This window comes from Oncorhynchus nerka, linkage group LG7 (genome assembly GCF_034236695.1).
Source record: "Oncorhynchus nerka isolate Pitt River linkage group LG7, Oner_Uvic_2.0, whole genome shotgun sequence".
NCBI classification, from domain to species: Eukaryota; Metazoa; Chordata; class Actinopteri; order Salmoniformes; family Salmonidae; genus Oncorhynchus; species Oncorhynchus nerka.
Window position 1 is genome coordinate 41,038,798 of NC_088402.1, and position 25,667 is coordinate 41,064,464.

Genomic DNA, 25,667 nt, shown 5'->3' on the forward strand with positions numbered 1-25,667 from the left:
AGTGCTATATAGACTTGCGCTGGCAAACAAATCCATTACATTAGCTAACTAAATGTGAAGTAAACTGAACTGAGTAATGGAGACTTTTAACTTGAAAACGTGCAGGATACCTCTTCCCGTCTACTCACAGGAGGATTCTGGAGCCTGCTCTCAATGAATGTATACAGGCTGCTACTGCCTGCTGCCGCTCAGTTAATCGTCAGATGGGGAGGAGAAGAGGTGGTAGGGGGCACAAGTGGGTAAATCGGGGGCCCTGCATTGATTGGGTAACTACACTGAACAAAAATATAAACGCAACATGTAATGAATTGGTCCTGTGTTTCATGAGCTGAAATAAAAGATCCCAGAAATGTTCCATACGCACAAAAAGCTTATATCTCTCAAATTGTATGCACAAATGTGTTTTCATCTCTGTTAGTGAGTATTTCTTCTTTGCCAAGATAATCTATCCACCTGACAGGTGTGGCATATCAAGAAGATGATTAAACAGCATGATCGTTACACAGGTGCACCTTGTGATAAGGACAATATAAGTAACTCTAAACTCTATAACTCTAAAATGTGTAGTTTTGTCATACAACACAAAGCCACAGATGTCTCAAGTTTTAAGGGAGCGTACAATTGGCATGCTGACTGCAGATATGTTGACCAGAGCTGTTGCCAGAGAATTTAATGTTACGCCTCCAACATCATTTTAGAGAGTTTGGCTGTACGTCCAACCAGCCTCACAACCGCAGACCACGTGTCACCATACCAGCCCAGGATCTCCACATCCCGCTTCTTCATCTGTGGGATCGTCTGAGACCAGCCACCTAGACAGTTGAGGAAACATGTGAGTTTGCACAACCAAAGAATTTCTGCGCAAACTATCAGAAACGGTCTCAGGGAAGCTCATCTGCGTGCTCGTTGACCTGACCAGGGTCTTGACCTGATCGCAGTTCGGTGTCCTAACTGACTTCAGTGGGCAAATGCTCACATTCGATGGCCACTGGCACGCTGGGGGAGTGTGCTCTTCACAGATTAATCCTCGTTTCAACTGTACCGGGCAGATGACAGAGTGGTACTCGTGTTGGCGAGCAGTTTGCTGATGTCAACGTTGTGAACATGGTGGCGATGAGGTTCTGTTATGGGCAGGCATAAACTAGGGTCAACAAACACAATTGCATTTTATCAAAGGCAATTTGAATGCAAAGAGTTAACCTGACGAGATCCTGAGGCCCATTGTCGTGCCATTCATTCGCCACCATCACCTCGTGTTTCAGCATGATAATGCACGGCCCCATGTTACAAGGATCTGTAGACAATTCCCGGAAGCTGAAAATGTCCCAGTTCTTCCATGGCCTGCATACTCAACAGACATGTAATTGAGCATGTTTGGGATGCTCTGGATCTACATGTATGACAGCGCGTTCCAGTTCCCGCCAATAATCAGTAACTACGCACATCCATTGAAGAGGAGTGGGACAACATTCCACAGGCCACAATCAACAGCCTGATCAACTTTATGTGAAGTACAGTGGGGCAAAAAAGTATTTAGTCAGCCACCAATTGTGCAAGTTCTCCCATTTAAAAAGATGAGAGAGGCCTGTAATTTCATCATAGGTACACTTCAACTATGACAGACAAAATTAGATTTTTTTTCTCCAGAAAATCACATTGTAGGATTTTTAATGAATTGATTTGCAAATTATGGTGGAAAATAAGTATTTGGTCAATAACAAAAGTTTATCTCAATACTTTGTTATATACCCTTTGTTGGCAATGACAGAGGTCACATGTTTTCTGTAAGTCTTCACAAGGTTTTCACACACTGTTGCTGGTATTTTGTCCCATTCCTCCATGCAGATCTCTTCTAGAGCAGTGATGTTTTGGGGCTGTTGCTGGGCAACACGGACTTTCAACTCCTTCCAAATATTTTCTATGGGGTTGAGATCTGGAGACTGGCTAGGCCACTCCAGGACCTTGAAATGCTTAAATACATAAATTAGCAAACATTACTAAACCTGTTTTTGCTTTGTAATAATGGGGTATTGTGTGTAGATTGATGAGTGGGAAAAAAAACGATTTAATACATTTTAAAACAAGGCTGTACGTAACGAAATGTGGAAATAGTCAAGGGCTCTGAATTCAAATGCACTGTAAATGTCAATGGAAAACAGCTAAAACAAATTTAAAGGGACTGTTCGCTGTCATTTCAGAGTTTGATGTGACTGGGTTAGTTTTTGTTAGCTATTCAATTCTAAAATCCCTATTACACTCTGGGGTAGGGATAGAACCCTCACGGTTCTTTGCCTTCACTGGATATATATAGTGTATATATAGCCTTTTTTAGTAAATGGTCCTTTAATCTCGTCCAAAGAACCCAACGATTATATAGAACCCTAAAAGAATGTGTAAGCACTTCACGATCAAGGGATATTACCGTGTGGAGTAGAGGATACTACAGAATTCTATGGTAAACTAGTATTTGTGGGTAGTGATTCAGTTAAGTCTGTCCCTTATTTTAATGTCAACCCTGTTACGTGAACTGAAATCTCATTTTAATATGGTGAAACTTTAAAAAAATATATTTTACAATGAAACATTGAACATCTAATAGTAAAAATAATGTAAAAGCAGGTGAGCTGGTTCTACTATTTTCGGCCATTATCAGTTTTTTTTAGTGGTTGATAACTGAGCAGGTCGAACATAATCCTTTAGATAGACAGGCTAGAATGTTTTAACAATACAAATGTTTTGTGAAGCTTGCATTCAATTGCCGCTTCCTGTTGCACACAAGTTTCCATTCACCCTGTCACAATGGGATTTATGGCTGATTTAAGAATTGTCAACCATGTTACCTTATATGGCACTTAATCGGCACTTACTATGGTATTTTTTTTATTTTCAACCTCTTGAGATGGGAAAACATATTTTTTTATGAAGTTGAACATGTGCTTATGACAGAATGTTAAAATCCGAATTGGTGGAACGACCCATCACTGGAAGCATTTTCAGGTGTCCTCTATTCAATGATAATAAGTGCTGTCCTTCTGCTGAATACCCTTAATAGCATGGCTCAGTTAGAGCTCCTCTACACATTTGATATTTCAACAGTGATACCTGATGATTGGAGCTGCTTTACACAAGAAAGCAAAAAAGAGACCATGTTTATATGCGGCTTTATTAACTCAATGATAATGAGCTTTCATTGTCTTCTTATATGCCCCCTTTATTTATCCTACAGTTCAGACTTGGTGTACAGGGAGAATACTGTAAGAATGGCCCATTTTCTGAAATCTAGATTGTACATTTAGTTACAGTTGAAGTCGGAAGTTTACATACACCGTAGCCAAAGACAATTAAACTCAGTTTTCACAATTCTTGACATTTAATCCTAGTAAAAATTCCCTGTCTTAGGTCAGTTAGGATCACCACTTTATTTTAAGAATGTGAAATGTCAGAATAATAGTAGAGAGAATTATTTATTTCAGCTTTTATTTCTTTATTCACATTCCCAGTGGGTCAGAAGTTTACATACACTCAATTAGTATTTGCCTTTAAATTGTTTAACTTGTGTTCAACGTTTCGGGTAGCCTTCCACAAGCGTCCTACAACAAGTTGGGTGCATTTTTGGGCTTTGTGATGGCCACTCCCATACCTTGACTGTGTTGTCTTTAAATCATTTTGCCACAACTTTGGAAGTATGCTTGGGGTCATTGTCCATTTGGAAGACCCATTTGCGACCAAGCTTTAACTTCCTGACTGATGTCTTGAGATGTTGCTTCAATATATCCACATAATTTCCCTACCTAATGATGCCATCTATTTTGTGAAGTGCACCAGTCCCATCCACAGGTACACCTCTAATTGACTCAAATTATGTCAATTATCCCAACAGAAGCTTCTAAAGCCATGACATCATTTTCTGTAATTTTCCAAGCTGGTTAAAGGCACAGTCAACTTAGTGTATGTAAACTTATGACCCGCTGGAATTGTGATACAGTGAATTATAAGTAAAATAATCTGTCTGTAAACAATTTTTGGAAACATTACTTGTGTCATGCAGAAAGTAGATGTCCTAACCGACTTGCCAAAACTATAGTTTGTTTAACAAGAAATGTGTGGAGTGGTTGAAAAACGAGTTTGAATGACTCCAACCTAAGTGTATGTAAATGTACGACTTCAACTGTATATTGACTACATCCGTCTTAGCTCGCTCATTAATGTCTTAATTGAAATTACAGATATAGCCTCTTATCTGCTCGTCTTCCCCTTATGTCATAGTTAGTACATCACAATTGTCAGTAGAAACCACATTTTTAAGCAAGTCAGCCATATCAGCTATGTTTTTTTAAAAGGCAGTAACTTAGTCTGAATGAACTGTTTTGCTACCAGACAAGTCTGATAACCAGGTGTAGCGGTGGTAACGATTCACTCCATGGTGCTGAAAAGAAAGACAGCTTTATGTATTGCCCTAACAGTTTCTGTGCACCGTTGTTCACCGTTATAGTGCAATTAATTTAATGTTTAGTGTTGTGTTGTGGCTTTGCTGGCATGCCTCTAAAAAAGAAATGATGAGTTTGTCCCACCAAGATTTACATGCTAAAATCGTCACTGTTGTGTTCACATTATTATTTTGCAAGTTCTGGGTTGGGGACTTCGGGTTGTCTGGCACCATGCCAATCAAAGGGCAGAAATGGACCCCACCCTTATCAGAGAGGGCCAGACTAAGGGCAAGATGCCTATTAAGATATTTTACCACCCCTGCGTTGCCTTCCAACCAATCAAACGGAAGCTCACTTTCTGTTATATTTATCCACCTTCAAATTAAGTGGACACCAATGGTGTGGAAAGAGAAGATATCAAATGTTTATGACACCTCTGCCTATTTGCTTTCTCTGGTATGACTGCAAAACCTACACCAACACCACATCGGACAATTAAACGGAATAAATTCTACTCACAAATCGGTGACTACTAAGGTGAGTTGTTGTTTTAATTGACTCAGATAAGATACTATATACTTTATTGGTACATTCTAGATGGAAAAGTGTCTTCTGCTTTTCCCCCAACTCCTCTGATATGACATACTGTAGATTATCTACCAATACACCAATATGTTAAATATTATTTTCTATAAAAAATGTGTACTACAAAAAAAACTGAACCATAACCTTATAGAGAAAATTCAGGGACATACTGTAGGGGGACAGAAGTGAGAAAGTTGTTCTTTGAAAAAAAGAAACAGTCGAAAACGCAAGGTCTCTAAAGGTGTTATTTTTTGGCATATCAATATGTTTTGTAAATGTGAAATTTGAAACCTAATTTCTCATCTTGTCATGATATTTTTGTGTGAATCATACTTATGTCTATATGAGTATAAATATTTGGGGTGTATGCACGCGCGCGTGAGCCTGCCTGCGTGCGTGTTCAAACTGAGTTTGATAACATAAAGCCACCTTATCCATTTCAACCAGGCCAGGGATCTCATGGACAGCAGCCCTCTAAGGAACATTGGAAGAGGCAAACATGGCAAAATCAAGAAACCACGGTACAATTTGCGTTCTGCAAAACAGTATATACCCTTTTGCTCTTCAGGATTGAGTTCTTCTTCTTATTTATATATATATATAAATAATTCAGCCATCATTTTCTAGTGAGTGATAAATTATAGTATCATATTATTTTAAATGATTCAAAATTAAACTATAATTCTATTTTGTGACATCTTTCGATATGTGTTTGTGATTGACAGTTCACCCTTGGCATGTGTGTGCATTGAATCATATACTAATGACATCTAGAGCAAGTAAAAATGACAATTTATTCAGTTTGTACTTATCAGGAGTCGCCTGTAACTATATAAAATTGTATAGAATCTTACAAAAATCTTAACCAGTTATACTTGAAATAAAGCTACATGATAATGAATTAATGAATACATTCAGCAACTCATTGAAATTAATTTATTTAATCCTAGTGGGGGACTTCTTGGAGGAGTTCAGAGAGCAGATCATTGCGCAGGTGAGATTATCTGGGCCCATAGTAGACGCTGTGATCTCACAACATCTTATCCCAGAAGAGCTGGCACACAGCGTCCGTGCAGCCCAGACCACACAAGACCAGATGAGGGCTCTGTTTGAAGCCGTAGAGAGAGAGACACCACAAACCAAACTTGCATTCCATCTGATATTGAGACGGAAAGAGCCTGAACTCATGGACAAACTAGGTAAGATTAATTCATATTTCTAATCTTCGGTCCCCTTTATTATAAAATTGTTGGAACATTCTAAGCATGCTCTTCACCATAAATGTATCCGCCATAAAGTTGTTATTAAACGAACAAACAACACTGTTTGTTTTTTTAATGAAGACGAGCAAGATTTTGTTGACGGCGGTTTTTAAATTAATTTCCTGCAATTCTAAACTTTTTATCATGAGGTGTAAAGAAAATATTGCTGTTTTAAAGAACGTTTCTGAAAATTCTGAAATGTTTATACAAATTTCATGCAATTCTACAAATTTTGCCATGGATCAGTGATCTTTTTGTTGTTGTTGCTGTTTTACAGCTAATCTCCTGCAATTCTACCCATTTTGCCATAGGGTGTAGAGAAATCTTTGCAAATTTAAACAGGGGTTGGAACCGGTTCAGGGAACAAAACCTAAAACCGGAAAATAGTAAACATTTTCGAGGAACGAAACAGAAGCGGGCATGAAAGAGATCTCTAGTGTTCCGGAACAGAAACATTATTTTAAAAGCATAGGAACTGGTTAATAATGTTCCAAGCATTTTTTTTCAGTCCCTCAAAAAACTCAATCAAAGCACCTAAACAAGCACTCATTCTGTCACTCAGAAACGTCTCCTTCCAGTTTCTGCCTACTCGTTTTCTAGGCTAGCTAAGGATACTATAGTTATCACGTTTCACGTTGGATGTATTACCTACAAAAAGGTAAGACGTGTTTTAAATTCCAGCGTTGCTGGGAACACAAACCTGTTAGCTATCTCTGGTCCAGGGCGTTGATCTAGCCTTAGCGTTGAGCCAACTCTCAGACGTTCAAAGTTCCTCCATAATATCTGCTCCTCCGTAGGTATCTAGCTAGTATATAATTATAGAATTCAGTGAAGTAATGATAGGCCTACTAATATCGTAAACACATTATAATGCACGTCAAATTATGATGCCCAGCGCTTCAAACCAAGCCTCAACCATTTCAGTTACATCTCGCGCCCTACACTTGTCTGTCCATCAAGCATGTAAAGAACTACCTTGCCCGTCCATATGGAAAGCTGCTCTATCTGCACTGATTGGTGGACTAATAATGAGCTAAATGTAAAAACAACGTCAATTTCACAAATACTGGTTCCAAGTCAGAATGAAACGATAAGGAAAATTATTTTGGTTCCAGCCCCTGGACAATTTCCTGCAATTCTACACATTTTTCCATGACTTATGCCATGTAATATTACATCTGAATTGGAGTGACAAACAAAATCAATGACCTCCCTGGAGGTCAGGGTCCTTGGTCACCTGCCCTGCGTACCTGGTCAGTATTTGGGGGGGGGGGGGGCAATACAAAATCACATTCTAAAATGCAGACTTTCTATTTGATGGGAAAGATGGGAAAACTGCACTTTCCCTCTCTTCCATCGGCATCGCTAAGAGGCGTGGTGGTCATGTCCTCCTCGAGCACAACGAACAATGGCAGCCTGTGGAAAGTTGTCAATGTAGAAATAATTTCCTGCTTGCAAAAATGTCCTACTTGCTAAAATTCTACACTCTTCACATACATACATTTCAGTTTATGTGAGAAAACAATACACACTGTTCAATACATACCATCCAAGAAGGTCATTACCCACTGATAAAATGACGTCAAATCACGTTATATCTACAGTTACTTTGATTGGACTCAACATCATACTTTCAAAATCTTAGCTAGCTGTTATCATCATGAATCCAACTAACAATCTACTGGCAAATCATTTTCAATCCTTGTCATATGAAGAGAAATTGGACATAAACATACACAACAAGACGGAAATCTCAAATTCAACAATGAGTAGTTTGGAAGGAATCAGTGGCTAACTGCATGCATTGCAATGCAATCACTAGCCTTAACGGTCTTTTTTCCAAGCTTAAATTATAAACATTCAACATTGGCCATGCTCTCAAATCTGACTTCAGTGAGTTCAAGACAACTGGGAAATCGGGGGAAAAACGCAATCCGACTGGGAAAATACATTTCCAACTCGGAATTGTAAGTCTGGAACTCGGGCCTCTTTCTAGAGCCAATACTTGTTTTTTTCCCAGTTCCCAGTTGTCTTGAAAGCATCATAAATCCAGAGAATGCCACACTTTGATGACAAAGTTTCATGACAAAATTTGTCCACGAAGGACCGTCGCGCCACCTTCCTGTTCAAGTGAGTCCAAAAATGTATTGTATGCTGCTGCTATAATGATGTAATATGCCAGAGAGATACTGTATGTATACTGTAGCTAAGAAAGTAATACTAAATGTATGTTGTGTAGTAAGCTGTTAGTAGCCCATGTGCCTCACCCTAATAATTTGGCCTATTTTCCCCTCTTAATTTCGCCTACTGTTCTGACTTGGTGGTGCACATGTAGTCTAGAACCACTTTTAGAGAAATGTAATCATCGAATATTTTAAGAGCTTTCATTGTCTTCTTTTATGCCCCCGTTATTTATCCTACGGTTCTGACTTGGTGTACAGGGAGAATACTATAAGAACGGCCCATGTTCTGAATTCTGTCACTGTATATTTCAAAAGTGCTGAACAAATACTTATATTGACTACATCCGTCCTAGCTCGCTCATTAATGTCTTAATCGATATTGCATATTGCCTCTTATCCACTTGTCGTCCCCTTATGCCATAGTTTGTACATCTCAATTGTCAGTAGAAACAACATTTGTTTAAGAAAGTCAGCCATAACAGATATGTTTTTTTAAGGCAGTAAATGAGGCTGAATGAACTGTTTCGCTGCCAGAAAAGGCTTGGCTGGTGTAGCAGTGGTAAGGTATTGGGACTCGTGTTGGGGCTCTGCGGTTGGGACAGCTTAAGGCCCTAACAGTTTGTGGGCACCGTTTGCCACCGTTATAGTAGAATTAATGTATTGTTTAGTGTTGTGTGTGTGGGGGGGGATAGTTGTTGTTGCAATTCATCTAGCTTCCACATGGGTGAGACATTCTGCATGTAGCACCTTTAAGATAGGCTGCTTTAAAGTATGGCCAGGTGTTCTTTATCTGAAAACGTGCTCACCTTTTTATAAATGCTATGCTCACTGGTTTGCTTTGAGAAAACTCTGATGTATTGCTCTTCCTCACCCACAACAGAGCAGAGACAACGAAACAGTAAGATGACACAGACAGGATTGGATCAAAGGTATGGCGATACCACAACATTAGAGGATAAGACCACACCAAAACTTGGCATACAGACAAAAAAGGAATCTCTTAAGAGACGAAGACAAGAAACAATGCAAGCAATTGAGGAGATTGAAAAACTTTGGGAGGGGTCAAGAAGGGAGAGAAATGAAACTAACTACATGAAAGCAAAGATTAAGCAACAACAAGAGGAAATAGAAAGGCTAATGGCTGAGAAACAAGAGCAAAACACAAAGATGGAGCTGATGAGGATGGAGATCCAGAATGTGAATGAAAAACTGAAACAGAACATGGAGGAAATAAATATAGAGAAAGACAGAATACGACAAATGTGGGCTGATGTCCAAACAGAGAAAGACAGTCTGGAGAGAAGACACAATGAGACCATTAACGAGAGACAGAGTTTGGAATTGATCAAGTATGAGACATTGAGAGCAAAAGAGGAGATGGAGCACTGCAAGGAAACAACAAAACTAGAGCAGGAGAAAATGGAACAGATTAAGGCTGACATTCAGGGACAGATAGAGGACATGGAAATAAGAATTGCAGAAACAAATCATGTAAAAGAAAAAATGGAAGCGATGAAGGCCGATGTACACAGGGAGCAAGGTCAGCTGGAGACAAAAAGAGATGACATTAAAAGACAAAAAGAACAGTTTGAGCAGATTAAATGTGAGATAAACAAAGTAAAAGAAGAGATGGATCGAAGATGGTATGAAACGGAGAAAGAAGAGCTTGAGCAGAGAGTTAGGATCCAGCAAGAGAAAGAGGAACTTGCCAACGTAAAAGCTGAGCTGCAGAGAGCTAAAGAGGAGGTTGATCAAAACAGGGAGAAGACGAAGCAAGAGAAGGACCTGGTCAACAAAATGAAAGCAGAGATTCTTCTAGAAAAGGATTCACTTGAGAAGGACAAACAAGAAACATTACGAAAACAAAAGGAGTTGGAGCAGATCAAGTATGCGATTCAAATGGACAAAGAGGAGATTGAGCAAAACAGAGAGGAAGCAAAGCGAGAGAATGATAAGATGGAACAGAGGGAAGCTGAACTGCAGAGACAAGTGGAAACGATTGAGAGAAACATTGAGGAGACAAAGCAAGAAAATGACAGAATGGAAAACGTAAAAGCAGAGATACAGAGAACGAAAGAAGCACTGGAGAAACAAAAAGATGACACCAGGCGAGTGAAGGAGGAAATGGAGAAAAGAAGGTATGAGACTGTCAAGGAGGAGCTGGAGCAGAGAGCTGAAATACAGAGACAGAGAGAAGAAGTGGAAATGCTCAAGTCTGAAATGCAGAAAGCCAAGGACGTTGAAAAAACAAGAGGAAACCGAGAGAAAGAGGAAGCCAAAAAGTGGAGTGAAGAAGTAAAGCGACAGAGAGATGGGATCAAACAATTGAGAGCTGAAGTTCAGAAGGAAAAAGACAACGTGGAGAGGAAAAAGCAAGAGACAATGAGAGAGAGACAAGAATTGGAGAGGATTCATTTTGAAACGCTGAGAATGAAAGAGGAGAATGAGCAAAGCAGGGAGATCACAAGAAGAGAAAAGGAGCAAATGGAGCAGATGAAAGTTAATATACAGAGACAGATAGAAGATATAGAAGAAAAAGTTACGGAGACAAAACAAGCAAAAGACAAAATGGAAGAAATGAAAGCAGAGATACAGAGACAACGTGAAGATTTGGAGAGTAGAAGGGAAAAGACAGAGAAAGAGCGAGAGCATTATGAAGAGGTTAAGTGTGAGATAATTCAATTGAAAGAGGAAATGGAAAGGAAATGGTGTGAAACAGAGAAAGACGAGGTGGAACAGAGAGCAAGAGCACAGCAAGAGATGGAAACACTTGAAAGGTTGAAGGAGGAAAAACAGAAAGTGCGAGAGGAAATAGAAAGAAACAAGGTGGAAACGCAACGAGAAAGAGAGAACCTAGAAAAAATTAAAGCCCGTGTGAAAGACGAGAAGAACATTGCAGAGAAAATATCAGAAGAGGCCAAAATAAAGAATGAGGACTTAACGGAAATGGAGCGTAACCTTCAGGAAGAAAGGGAAGAGATCGAGAGGAGCAAGCAAGTCACAAAGCAAGAGAAGGAAGAGATCGTAGAGATGAAGGCTGAACTCCAAAGACAGATGACAGAAATAGAGAACCGTGTGAAGGAGACAAACAGAGCAAAATATGAGGTGGATCAGGCAAAGCTGGTCGTACAAAAAGTGGAGTCCCAGCTGAAAAAGCGAAGAGACGAGGCTGGAAGAGTAAAAGATGAAATTGAGAAACAGAGATATGAAGCAGTGAAAGAAGAGCTTGAGCAACGAGCTGAAATCCAACGAGAAAGAGAAATGTTGGAGAAAGTAAGAAACGAGATACGGAGAGCCGAAGAAGACTCAGAAGAAACACAGCTTCAGAGCAAAAGAGGGGACTTACAAAAGAAGATGGATGAAACAAAGCAAGAGAGGGAGATGCTTGAGCAAATTAAAACAGAGGTTTTGTCAGAAAGGGCCATGTTGAAAAGACAAATCCATGAAACCGCAAGAGAAAGAGAGGACTTGGAATTGCTTCGGTGTGAGACCCTGAATAAAAAGCAGGAGCTTGAGAAAAAGAAGGATGAAGCTGTCAAGGAAAAGCTTGAACTGAGAGCTGAAATGCAGAGAGATAGAGAGGAGATAGAGAGAACCAAGAAGAAAATAGAGAGGGAGTTAAAACAAGGCAGGGATGCCACAAGTCTAGAGAGAGGCGAAGTGGAACGGATGAAGGTTGAAGTACAGAATCAGCATGAGGAAATGACTAGATCCATTGAGAGGACAAGGCAAGCCAGAGACGTGATGGAACAGATGAAGGATGAAATTCAGAGAGAAAAACAACTTTTGGAGAGAATAAGGGAAGAAACAATAAGAGAGAAAGAACCCTATGAAACGGTCAAGGATGAGTTAAACAGAGTAAAAGAAGAGATGGAAAAACTCTGGGACGAGGTACAGAGGGACGAGCAGGAAGAGAGAGCCAAACTGCATCGAGAAAATGTGGAGCTGAATAAGAGAATGGAGGAAATTAAGACAGAGATTAACCAGATAGAAACAATTAAATTTGACCTAGAGAGACAGAGAGATGAGATTGAAGCAAGGATGGAGAAGACAAAGAGAGAGATGGACAAGCTGGAACAAACGAAGGCTGAAATACAAAGACAGAAAGAGGACATTGAAAACAAGATGACAGAAACAAAGAGTGAGAAAGAGGAGATGGAAAGGATCAAATCTGAGATACAGAAGCAGAAAGAGGAAATTGAAAACAAAATGCAACAAGCAGAGACAGAAATGGATGAGCTGAAAAGTGTGAGGGAAGATATTCAGAGGCAGAGACAAGAGGTCGAGAACATGATGCAGAAGGCCAAGAGAGAGATTGGAGAGATGGAACTAGTGAAGACTGAGATGCAAAGGAAGAAAAAGGACCTTGAACAGATGATGAGAAAGACTAAGAGAAAAAAGGAAGAAATGGAAAAGATGAAGGATGAAATAGAGAGAGCGGAAGAAGAGATGGAACAAAGAAGGGAAGAGACCAAAAGGGAGAGAGATGCAATTGAACAGGCGAAGGCTGAAATAGAAAGAGCAAAAGAGGAACTGGAGATTCGTCTGGAAGAGGGCTTTAGAGATATTGATGAGAAGGAACAGATGAACGCCGAGATACAGAGATTAATCCAAGAGGTAGAGCGAACCAGAGAAATGGTACGACAAACAAAAGTGGCAATGGAAAACAGGATGGAAGAAAGCAATATGGAGATGGGTGACAAAGACAGAGTGAATGCTGTAATCCAGAGGTTGATTCTAGAGGTGGAACAAACCAGAGAGGTGTTAAGAAGGGTGAAAGAAGAAATGGAACTGAGCAAGGGGGAGTTAAAAGGGGAAAAGGACAAAATCAGACTGATGAAGACGGAGACACAAAAAAGAAAAAAAGAGCTGGAGCAAAGGATGGAGAAGATCATGCGAGAGAGGGATGAGTTAGAACTGGTGAAGTCAAAGATACAGAGACAACGGGAAGAGCTGAAACAGAAGATGGAAGATGGAAAGGCTGAGAGTGAAAAGATGGAACAGATGAAAGATGAAATTGAGAAACAGAGATATGAACAACGAACTGAAATCCAAAGAGAAAGAGAAATGTTGGAGAAAGTAAGAGACGAGATACGGAGAGCCGAAGACGATTCCGAAGAAATACAGTTTCAGAGCGAAAAAGGGGACTTACAAAAGAAGATGGATGAAACAAAGCAAGAGAGGGAGATGCTTGAGCAAATTAAAACGGAGGTTTTGTCAGAAAGGGCCATGTTGAAAAGACAAATCCATGAAACCGCAAGAGAAAGAGAGGACTTGGAATTGCTTCGGTGTGAAACCCTGAAGAAAAAGCTGGAGCTTGAGAAAAAGCAGGAGGAAGCTGTCAAGGAAGAGCTTGAACTGAGAGCTGAAATGCAGAGAGATAGAGAGGAGATAGAGAGAACCAAGAAGAAAATAGAGAGGGAGTTAAAACAAGGCAGGGATGCCACAAGTCTAGAGAGAGGCGAAGTGGAACGGATGAAGGTTGAAGTACAGAATCAGCATGAGGAAATGACTAGATCCATTGAGAGGACAAGGCAAGCCAGAGATGTGATGGAACAGATGAAGGATGAAATTCAGAGAGAAAAACAACTTTTGGAGAGAATAAGGGAAGAAACAATAAGAGAGAAAGAACCCTATGAAACGGTCAAGGATGAGCTAAGCAGAGTAAAAGAAGAGATGGAAAAACTCTGGGACGAGGTACAGAGGGACGAGCAGGAAGAGAGAGCCAAACTGCATCGAGAAAATGTGGAGCTGAATAAGAGAATGGAGGAAATTAAGACAGAGATTAACCAGATAGAAACAATTAAATTTGACCTAGAGAGACAGAGAGATGAGATTGAAGCAAGGATGGAGAAGACAAAGAGAGAGATGGACAAGCTGGAACAAACGAAGGCTGAAATACAAAGACAGAAAGAGGACATTGAAAACAAGATGACAGAAACAAAGAGTGAGAAAGAGGAGATGGAAAGGATCAAATCTGAGATACAGAAGCAGAAAGAGGAAATTGAAAACAAAATGCAACAAGCAGAGACAGAAATGGATGAGCTGAAAAGTGTGAGGGAAGATATTCAGAGGCAGAGACAAGAGGTCGAGAACATGATGCAGAAGGCCAAGAGAGAGATTGGAGAGATGGAACTAGTGAAGGCTGAGATGCAAAGGAAGAAAAAGGACCTTGAACAGATGATGAGAAAGACTAAGAGAAAAAAGGAAGAAATGGAAAAGATGAAGGATGAAATAGAGAGAGCGGAAGAAGAGATGGAACAAAGAAGGGAAGAGACCAAAAGGGAGAGAGATGCAATTGAACAGGCGAAGGCTGAAATAGAAAGAGCAAAAGAGGAACTGGAGATTCGTCTGGAAGAGGGCTTTAGAGATATTGATGAGAAGGAACAGATGAACGCTGAGATACAGAGATTAATCCAAGAGGTAGAGCGAACCAGAGAAATGCTACGACAAACAAAAGTGGCAATGGAAAACAGGATAGAAGAAAGCAATATGGAGATGGGTGACAAAGACAGAGTGAATGCTGTAATCCAGAGGTTGATTCTAGAGGTGGAACAAACCAGAGAGGTGTTAAGAAGGGTGAAAGAAGAAATGGAACTGAGCAAGGGGGAGTTAAAAGGGGAAAAGGACAAAATCAGACTGATGAAGACGGAGACACAAAAGAGAAAAAAAGAGCTGGAGCAAAGGATGGAGAAGATCATGCGAGAGAGGGATGAGTTAGAACTGGTGAAGTCAAAGATACAGAGACAACGGGAAGAGCTGAAACAGAAGATGGAAGATGGAAAGACTGAGAGTGAAAAGATGGAACAGATGAAAGATGAAATACAGAGAGCGTTTGCAGAGATAGACCTGGCAAGGGAGGAGATACAAATGGAAAAAAGGAAGATTAAAGAGGACAATGCAAGGAAAGAGAAGGTATGTACCGAATTATTGTGTTACATATTTTTTACAAGATTTATAGGGCCAACATCCCAACGATTGGTTGTCAAATTTGTTGTGGAAAAGTCTCTGATTCACACACAAAAATCTCTGATTTATGCACAAAAAATGCAGGCCTGCTAATTACACAAGTCCAACCTCAAAATAAATCAGAACAGGAATTGAAGTAAACAGAAACTTGCCATTTTTTTAGAATGCCATCAATAAAATATACTGGAAAAAAAATATGAACGCAACATGTGAAGTGTTGGACAAAAAACATATTTCTCTCAAATGTCGTTTCCCTGTTTGTGAGCATTTATCTTTTGCCAAGTTAATCCAATAAGTTGATTAAACAGCACGATCATTACATAGGTGCACCTTGTGCCGAGGACAATAAAAGGCCACTCTAAAATGTGCAGTTTTGTCACACAAAGACAATGCCACAGATGTCTCAAGATTTGAGGGAGCATGCAATTGGCATGCTCACTGCACGAGTGTCCATCAGAGTTGTTGCCAGATAATTGAATGTTAATATCTCATAAGCTGCATCCAACGTCATTTTAGAGAATTTGGCAGTACATCCAACCGGCCTCACAACCGCAGACCACGTGGAACCACGCCACCACGTGTAATCCGACTATTCACCTGCGGGTTGGTCGGACAGCCATCCGGATAGCTGATGAAATTGTGGGTTTGCACAACCAAAGAATTTCTGCCCAAATTGTCAGAAACCGCGTCAGGGAAGCTAATCTGCGTGCTCGTCATCCTCTCCAGGGTCTTGACTTGACTGCAATTTGGCGTCATAACCAACTTCAGTGTGCAAAGGCTCACCGTTGATGGACACTGGAACGCTGGAGAAGTGTGCTCTTTACGGATTAATCCCGGTTTCAACTGTACCGGGCAGATGGCAGATGGCGTTGTGTGGGTGAGCGGTTTGCTGAGGTCAATGTTGTGAACAAAGTGGTCCATGGTGGCGATGGGGTTATGGTATGGGCAGGCAAACACAATTGCATTTTATCGATGGCAATTTGAATGCACAGAGATACCGTGCCAAAATCCTGAGGCCCATTGTCATGCCATTCATCCGCCACCATCACCTCATGTTTCAGCATGATAATGCACGGCCCCATGTTGCAAGGATCTGTAAAAACAAATCCTGGAAGTTGAAAATGTCGCAGTTCTTCCATGGCCTGCATACTCACAAAATATGTCGCCCATTGAAACATGTTTGGGATGCTCTGGATCAACGTGTACGACAGCGTTTTCCAGTTTATGCTAATATCCAGAAACTTTGCACAGCCATTAAATAGGAGCGGGACAACATTCCACAGGCCACAATCAACAGCCTTATCAAGTCTATGTGAAGGAGATGTGTCGCGCTGCATGAGGCAAATCGTGGTCACACCAGATACTGCCTGGTTTTCTGATCCACACCCCTACTTTTTTTAAGGTATCTTTGACCAACAGATGCAAATCTGTATTCCCAGTCATGTGAAATCCATAGATTAGGACCTAATGAATTGATTTAAATTGACAAATTTCCTAATATGAACTGAACTGAAATTGTTGCATGTTGATTTTATATTTTTGTTCAATGTATATTTCAAAATGAATCAGAGAAGTAACTTTAAGTAACTATGTATATGGAGCTCTCCATCCTCATTACCGTTATCCACAGGGTGAATGTCAAACTGTGAAATTGATTCATTAAGACATAATGTAGTTTCTATGTAAAGTGCCCAAAAGGCAAGTTTCTATGCTCAAATCAATTTTCTGCTTTGGAAAGGATATGATGGAGTCTATGAAAGCTGAGCTTGACAGACAGAAAGAGGGAAAAAACGGAAGGAAAAAAGAAATGCCAATGATGAAGACCCCGGTCCAGAGGCCACAGGATGAAACAGAGAAAACCTACCTTGGAGATACGACAACTGAGATACCATTTGAGTCACAAGAGCTAAGAACCGCCATTGAAAAGGAAAGAAGAGACTTGGAACGCAGAGAGAAAATGATTATGAGAGAGAAGTATGACCTGGAAAAGTCAAAAGCCGAGTTTGAGAAGGAAAAGGCTGAGATGGAGAACATGATCACAAAACAACGAGAGGAGGGCAGACAAATTATTGAGGACATAGAAAAGGAAAAAGAAAATCTCGAGCAAATGGATGCAGAGATGCAAAGGAAAAGACAGGTCATCGTAAGGGAAATGCAGTATAAAACACAAAAGATGCGGGATTTAAAAAAAGCAAAAGCTAAATTTAAACAAACGCAAGTTAAATTTAGCAAAGAGAAAATTGAAATGGGAAACATCAAAAAGGCTACCGTGGCGGAAAGAAATAAACTAGCAGTAGAGCAAGCTTACATAGAGAAACGTAAGGAGGAGATGGAAGCCATCCTGGAACTGACAAAGAAGGAGAATGAAGATCTGCTGAACTTAAAAGCTCAAATAGAGGGATGGAAAGAAGACAAAGACGAACAGGGTGAACACCTGAACAGGGAAAGAAAGGAACTTGAATATCTGAAAAGTAAGATGCAAAAAGAAAAAGAGGATACGATAAGAAATAGGGACATTTCGGAAAAAGAGAAAAAGGACTTGGAGCTGATGAGATCTGAAACGCAGAAAGAAAAGGGGAAGATGGAACAAGAGAAGCTTAAGGTACAAGTTGAGAGAGAAAAGCTTGAACAAATGAAACTGGAGTTACAGAGAAAGTCCAACGACCTAGATATGATCATAGAAGACACAAAGAGGGAGAAAGTCAGTGCATCACAAATCCCTGTCCAAATACAACAACAAAAGAACCAAATTGATTGTTTTGTGGAAGAGACAAAGAGGAGTAAAATCGAAGAAGAATTGATGAGCGCTGAAATAAGAAGACAGAAAGAGGAGATAGACAGCAAACAAGACATTCTATCAAAGGAGAGAGAAGATCTGAATAAACTCAGAACAGAGGTAAACAATCAGAGAGAAGAGATTGAAAATATCACGCAAGAGCAAATTAAAGAAACATTTCTAATTAATCAGACAAAGACAGAGATGGAAAAAGAGAGATGTGAGATGGACAGAAAAAATAAAATGATAGAGCAGAATATGGATGAGATAGAGCAGAGAAAGTGTGAGATGAGAAAAGTAGAAAACATAATTATCGAACTGAGAAAAGAAGAAGAGAGTGTAACGAATGAGATGAACAGGATGAGAAAGAACACAGAGCAGAAAAGTTTTGAAATGCAGAGACGGTCTGAAGACATGAATCAGCTAATGGATGAGACAAGACGGGAGAAGGGGAAGGTTGAAGAACTGGCTATCCAAACTCAAAAACAAAGAGAAGACATGGTGGGTTTTATGGAAAAGAACAAACAAAAGCAGAACGAACTGGAACTCATGAATGACAAGATTGAAAGAGAGAAACAAGACATCGTGGAAAGTCGGGATGTGCTAACAAAGGAGAGAGAGGAGCTGGAACAAATGAGGTGTGAGATACAGCAACAGAGAGAGGAGACAGAATCTCACATGGAAGACCAAAGGAAAGAGAAAGAACATTTGGAACAAATGACGACGGACATGAAAAAGCAGTTGCTAGAGGTGGACAATGACAAGGAAATTATTGAAAGCTCAATGGGTGAACTGAGAGTGAAAGAGGCAGAAATGGTGAGAGAAAAAGACAACATGGATAACAAGATGGCTAGGCTCAAAGAGGAAGAGGATAGAATGCGGGAAGAAATAGGAAACAAGATGGACATCTTAAAGCAGGAAAGTTGTGAAATCAAAAGACTTAGAGATGAAATTGACAGTGAAAAGCACCAGCTGAATGCACAATTGCTTGAGTTGGAAAAAATGCGTGAAGAACTAGATAGAGAGAAGAAGGAAGTGAAAGACAGGAAGGATGAAACACTGAAAGAGAAAGATCAGTTGGAAGAGAGGCGAGGTAAGATAAGTAAGGAGAAAGAGGAATTGGATATCAGTCTTGAACTGATGAAAAGACAAAGGGAAGACTTGACAAGCTTGAAGGCTGAAGCAGAAGCACAGACCGAGCATATGGAAATAGACTGGAAGGAAAAGCTCATGAGGGAAAGACAACAACTTGAAGATGTAAAGGAGGAGATACAGAAGGAAAAAGAAGCCTTTGAGAGAAAGAAGGGATTGACCATGAAAGAAAGAGATGAGTTTGATCTGATGAAGTCTGAAACCCAGGGACAATTGGAGGCAATAGAACAAAACAAACAAGACATTTGTGTGGAGAAGGAAAAGCTGGATCAGATCAAAGCTGAGTTAGAAAGACGGTCTAAAGATGTGAATCAGGTCATGGATGAGACAAGACGGGAGAGGGGGAAGGTTGAAGAACTGGCTATCCAAACTCAAAAACAAAGAGAAGAAATGGTGGGTTTTATGGAAAAGAACAAACAAAAGCAGAACGAACTGGAACTCATGACTGACAAGATTGAAAGAGAGAAACAAGACATCGAAGAGAGTCGGGATGTGCTAACAAAGGAGAGAGAGGAGCTGGAACAAATGAGGAGTGAGATACAACAACAGAGAGAGGAGACAGAATCTCACATGGAAGACCAAAGGAAAGGGAAAGAACATTTGGAAAAAATGACGACGGACATGAAAAAACAGTTGCTAGAGTTGGACAATGACAAGGAAATGATAGAAAGCACAATGGGTGAACTGAGAGTGAAAGAGGCAGAAATGGTGAGAGAAAAAGACAACATGGATAACAAGATGGCTAGGCTCAAAGAGGAAGAGGATGGAATGCGGGAAGAAATAGGAAGGAAGATGGACATCTTAAAGAAGGAAAGTTGTGAAATCAAAAGACTTAGAGATGAAATTGACAGTGAAAAGGACCAGCTGAATGCAAAATTGCTTGAGTTGGAAAAAATGCGTGAAGAACTAGATAGAGAGAAGGAAGTGAAAGACAGGAAGGATGAAACACTGAAAGAGAAAGATCAGTTGGAAGAGAGGCGAGGAAAGATAAGTAAGGAGAAAGAGGAATTGGATATCAGTCTTGAACTGATGAAAAGACAACGGGAAGACTTGACAAGCTTGAAGGCTGAAGCAGAAGCACAGACCGAGCCTATGGAAAAAGACTGGAAGGAAAAGCTCACGAGGGAAAGACAACAACTTGAAGATGTAAAGGAGGAGATACAGAAGGAAAAAGAAGCCTTTGAGAGAAAGAAGGGATTGACCATGAAAGAAAGAGATGAGTTTGATCTGATGAAGTCTGAAACCCAGGGACAATTGGAGGAAATAAAACAAAACAAACAAGACATTCGTGTGGAGAAGGAAAAGCTGGATCAGATCAAAGCTGAGTTAGAAAGACGGTCTGAAGACGTAAATCAGGTCATGGACGAGACAAGACGGGAGAGGGGGAAGGTTGAAGAACTGGCTATCCAAACTCAAAAACAACGAAATGAAATGGTGGGTTTTATGGAAAAGAACAAACAAAAGCAGAACGAACTGGAACTCATGAATGACAAGATTGAAAGAGAGAAACAAGGCATTGAAGAAAGTCGGGATGTGCTAACAAAGGAGAGAGAGGAGCTGGAACAAATGAGGAGTGAGATACAGCAACAGAGAGAGGAGACAGAATCTCATATGGAAGACCAAAGGAAAGAGAAAGAACATTTGGAACAAATGACGACGGACATGAAAAAACAGTTGCTAGAGATGGACAATGACAAGGAAATGATAGAAAGCTCAATGGGTGAACTGAGAGTGAAAGAGGCAGAAATGGTGAGAGAAAAAGACAACATGGATAACAAGATGGCTAGGCTCAAAGAGGAAGAGGATGGAATGCGGGAAGAAATAGGAAGGAAGATGGACATCTTAAAGAAGGAAAGTTGTGAAATCAAAAGACTTAGAGATGAAATTGACAGTGAAAAGGACCAGCTGAATGCAAAATTGCTTGAGTTGGAAAAAATGCGTGAAGAACTAGATAGAGAGAAGAAGGAAGTGAAAGACAGGAAGGATGAAACACTGAAAGAGAAAGATCAGTTGGAAGAGAGGCGAGGTAAGATAAGTAAGGAGAAAGAGGAATTGGATATCAGTCTTGAACTGATGAAAAGACAACGGGAAGACTTGACAAGCTTGAAGGCTGAAGCAGAAGCACAGACCGAGCCTATGGAAAAAGACTGGAAGGAAAAGCTCACGAGGGAAAGACAACAACTTGAAGATGTAAAGGAGGAGATACAGAAGGAAAAAGAAGCCTTTGAGAGAAAGAAGGGATTGACCATGAAAGAAAGAGATGAGTTTGATCTGATGAAGTCTGAAACCCAGGGACAATTGGAGGAAATAGAACAAAACAAACAAGACATTCGTGTGGAGAAGGAAAAGCTGGATCAGATCAAAGCTGAGTTAGAAAGACGGTCTGAAGACGTAAATCAGGTCATGGACGAGACAAGACGGGAGAGGGGGAAGGTTGAAGAACTGGCTATCCAAACTCAAAAACAACGAAATGAAATGGTGGGTTTTATGGAAAAGAACAAACAAAAGCAGAACGAACTGGAACTCATGAATGACAAGATTGAAAGAGAGAAACAAGGCATTGAAGAAAGTCGGGATGTGCTAACAAAGGAGAGAGAGGAGCTGGAACAAATGAGGAGTGAGATACAGCAACAGAGAGAGGAGACAGAATCTCATATGGAAGACCAAAGGAAAGAGAAAGAACATTTGGAACAAATGACGACGGACATGAAAAAACAGTTGCTAGAGATGGACAATGACAAGGAAATGATAGAAAGCTCAATGGGTGAACTGAGAGTGAAAGAGGCAGAAATGGTGAGAGAAAAAGACAACATGGATAACAAGATGGCTAGGCTCAAAGAGGAAGAGGATGGAATGCGGGAAGAAATAGGAAGGAAGATGGACATCTTAAAGAAGGAAAGTTGTGAAATCAAAAGACTTAGAGATGAAATTGACAGTGAAAAGGACCAGCTGAATGCAAAATTGCTTGAGTTGGAAAAAATGCGTGAAGAACTAGATAGAGAGAAGAAGGAAGTGAAAGACAGGAAGGATGAAACACTGAAAGAGAAAGATCAGTTGGAAGAGAGGCGAGGTAAGATAAGTAAGGAGAAAGAGGAATTGGATATCAGTCTTGAACTGATGAAAAGACAACGGGAAGACTTGACAAGCTTGAAGGCTGAAGCAGAAGCACAGACCGAGCCTATGGAAAAAGACTGGAAGGAAAAGCTCACGAGGGAAAGACAACAACTTGAAGATGTAAAGGAGGAGATACAGAAGGAAAAAGAAGCCTTTGAGAGAAAGAAGGGATTGACCATGAAAGAAAGAGATGAGTTTGATCTGATGAAGTCTGAAACCCAGGGACAATTGGAGGAAATAGAACAAAACAAACAAGACATTTGTGTGGAGAAGGAAAAGCTGGATCAGATCAAAGCTGAGTTAGAAAGACGGTCTGAAGACGTAAATCAGGTCATGGACGAGACAAGACGGGAGAGGGGGAAGGTTGAAGAACTGGCTATCCAAACTCAAAAACAACGAAATGAAATGGTGGGTTTTATGGAAAAGAACAAACAAAAGCAGAACGAACTGGAACTCATGAATGACAAGATTGAAAGAGAGAAACAAGGCATTGAAGAAAGTCGGGATGTGCTAACAAAGGAGAGAGAGGAGCTGGAACAAATGAGGAGTGAGATACAGCAACAGAGAGAGGAGACAGAATCTCATATGGAAGACCAAAGGAAAGAGAAAGAACATTTGGAACAAATGACGACGGACATGAAAAAACAGTTGCTAGAGATGGACAATGACAAGGAAATGATAGAAAGCTCAATGGGTGAACTGAGAGTGAAAGAGGCAGAAATGGTGAGAGAAAAAGACAACATGGATAACAAGATGGCTAGGCTCAAAGAGGAAGAGGATGGAATGCGGGAAGAAATAGGAAGGAAGATGGACATCTTAAAGAAGGAAAGTTGTGAAATCAAAAGACTTAGAGATGAAATTGACAGTGAAAAGGACCAGCTGAATGCAAAATTGCTTGAGTTGGAAAAAATGCGTGAAGAACTAGATAGAGAGAAGGAGGAAGTGAAAGACAGGAAGGATGAAACACTGAAAGAGAAAGATCAGTTGGAAGAGAGGCGAGGTAAGATAAGTAAGGAGAAAGAGGAATTGGATATCAGTCTTGAACTGATGAAAAGACAACGGGAAGACTTGACAAGCTTGAAGGCTGAAGCAGAAGCACAGACCGAGCATATGGAAATAGACTGGAAGGAAAAGCTCATGAGGGAAAGACAACAACTTGAAGATGTAAAGGAGGAGATACAGAAGGAAAAAGAAGCCTTTGAGAGAAAGAAGGGATTGACCATGAAAGAAAGAGATGAGTTTGATCTGATGAAGTCTGAAACCCAGGGACAATTGGAGGCAATAGAACAAAACAAACAAGACATTTGTGTGGAGAAGGAAAAGCTGGATCAGATCAAAGCTGAGTTAGAAAGACGGTCTAAAGATGTGAATCAGGTCATGGATGAGACAAGACGGGAGAGGGGGAAGGTTGAAGAACTGGCTAGCCAAACTCAAAAACAAAGAGAAGAAATGGTGGGTTTTATGGAAAAGAACAAACAAAAGCAGAACGAACTGGAACTCATGAATGACAAGATTGAAAGAGAGAAACAAGGCATTGAAGAAAGTCGGGATGTGCTAACAAAGGAGAGAGAGGAGCTGGAACAAATGAGGAGTGAGATACAGCAACAGAGAGAGGAGACAGAATCTCACATGGAAGACCAAAGGAAAGAGAAAGAACATTTGGAACAAATGACGACGGACATGAAAAAGCAGTTGCTAGAGGTGGACAATGACAAGGAAATGATTGAAAGCTCAATGGGTGAACTGAGAGTGAAAGAGGCAGAAATGGTGAGAGAAAAAGACAACATGGATAACAAGATGGCTAGGCTCAAAGAGGAAGAGGATAGAATGCGGGAAGAAATAGGAAACAAGATGGACATCTTAAAGCAGGAAAGTTGTGAAATCAAAAGACTTAGAGATGAAATTGACAGTGAAAAGCACCAGCTGAATGCAAAATTGCTTGAGTTGGAAAAAATGCGTGAAGAACTAGATAGAGAGAAGAAGGAAGTGAACAACAGGAAGGATGAAGCACTGAAAGAGAAAGATCAGTTGGAAGAGAGGCGAGGTAAGATAAGTAAGGAGAAAGAGGAATTGGATATCAGTCTTGAACTGATGAAAATACAAAGGGAAGACTTGACGAGCTTGAAGGCTGAAGCAGAAGCACAGACGGAGCCTATGGAAAAAGACTGGAAGGAAAAGCTCACGAGGGAAAGACAACAACTTGAAGATGTAAAGGAGGAGATACAGAAGGAAAAAGAAGCCTTTGAGAGAAAGAAGGGATTGACCATGAAAGAAAGAGATGAGTTTGATCTGATGAAGTCTGAAACCCAGGGACAATTGGAGGCAATAGAACAAAACAAACAAGACATTCGTGTGGAGAAGGAAAAGCTGGATCAGATCAAAGCTGAGTTAGAAAGACGGTCTGAAGACATAAATCAGGTCATGGATGAGACAAGACGGGAGAGGGGGAAGGTTGAAGAACTGGCTATCCAAACTCAAAAACAAAGAGAAGAAATGGTGGGTTTTATGGAAAAGAACAAACAAAAGCAGAACGAACTGGAACTCATGAATGACAAGATTGAAAGAGAGAAACAAGGCATTGAAGAAAGTCGGGATGTGCTAACAAAGGAGAGAGAGGAGCTGGAACAAATGAGGAGTGAGATACAGCAACAGAGAGAGGAGACAGAATCTCATATGGAAGACCAAAGGAAAGAGAAAGAACATTTGGAACAAATGACGACGGACATGAAAAAACAGTTGCTAGAGATGGACAATGACAAGGAAATGATAGAAAGCACAATGGGTGAACTGAGAGTGAAAGAGGCAGAAATGGTGAGAGAAAAAGACAACATGGATAACAAGATGGCTAGGCTCAAAGAGGAAGAGGATGGAATGCGGGAAGAAATAGGAAGGAAGATGGACATCTTAAAGAAGGAAAGTTGTGAAATCAAAAGACTTAGAGATGAAATTGACAGTGAAAAGGACCAGCTGAATGCAAAATTGCTTGAGTTGGAAAAAATGCGTGAAGAACTAGATAGAGAGAAGGAAGTGAAAGACAGGAAGGATGAAACACTGAAAGAGAAAGATCAGTTGGAAGAGAGGCGAGGAAAGATAAGTAAGGAGAAAGAGGAATTGGATATCAGTCTTGAACTGATGAAAAGACAACGGGAAGACTTGACAAGCTTGAAGGCTGAAGCAGAAGCACAGACCGAGGCTATGG

General features: G+C 40.4%; 1 protein-coding gene across 1 annotated transcript in view; it reads left to right on the forward strand.

Annotated features, from left to right (window-relative positions):
• Positions 1-4,811: 4,811 nt before the first annotated feature.
• si:ch211-250g4.3 (uncharacterized) overlaps positions 4,812-25,667 on the forward strand; it is a 52,759-nt gene continuing 31,903 nt past the window's right edge. The window contains 5 exon segments of the mRNA XM_065020507.1: positions 4,812-4,964; positions 5,460-5,533; positions 5,963-6,211; positions 9,338-15,372; positions 17,165-25,667. Coding sequence (XP_064876579.1) covers positions 5,512-5,533; positions 5,963-6,211; positions 9,338-15,372; positions 17,165-25,667 — 14,809 coding nt within the window. The 5' untranslated portion in view covers positions 4,812-4,964; positions 5,460-5,511.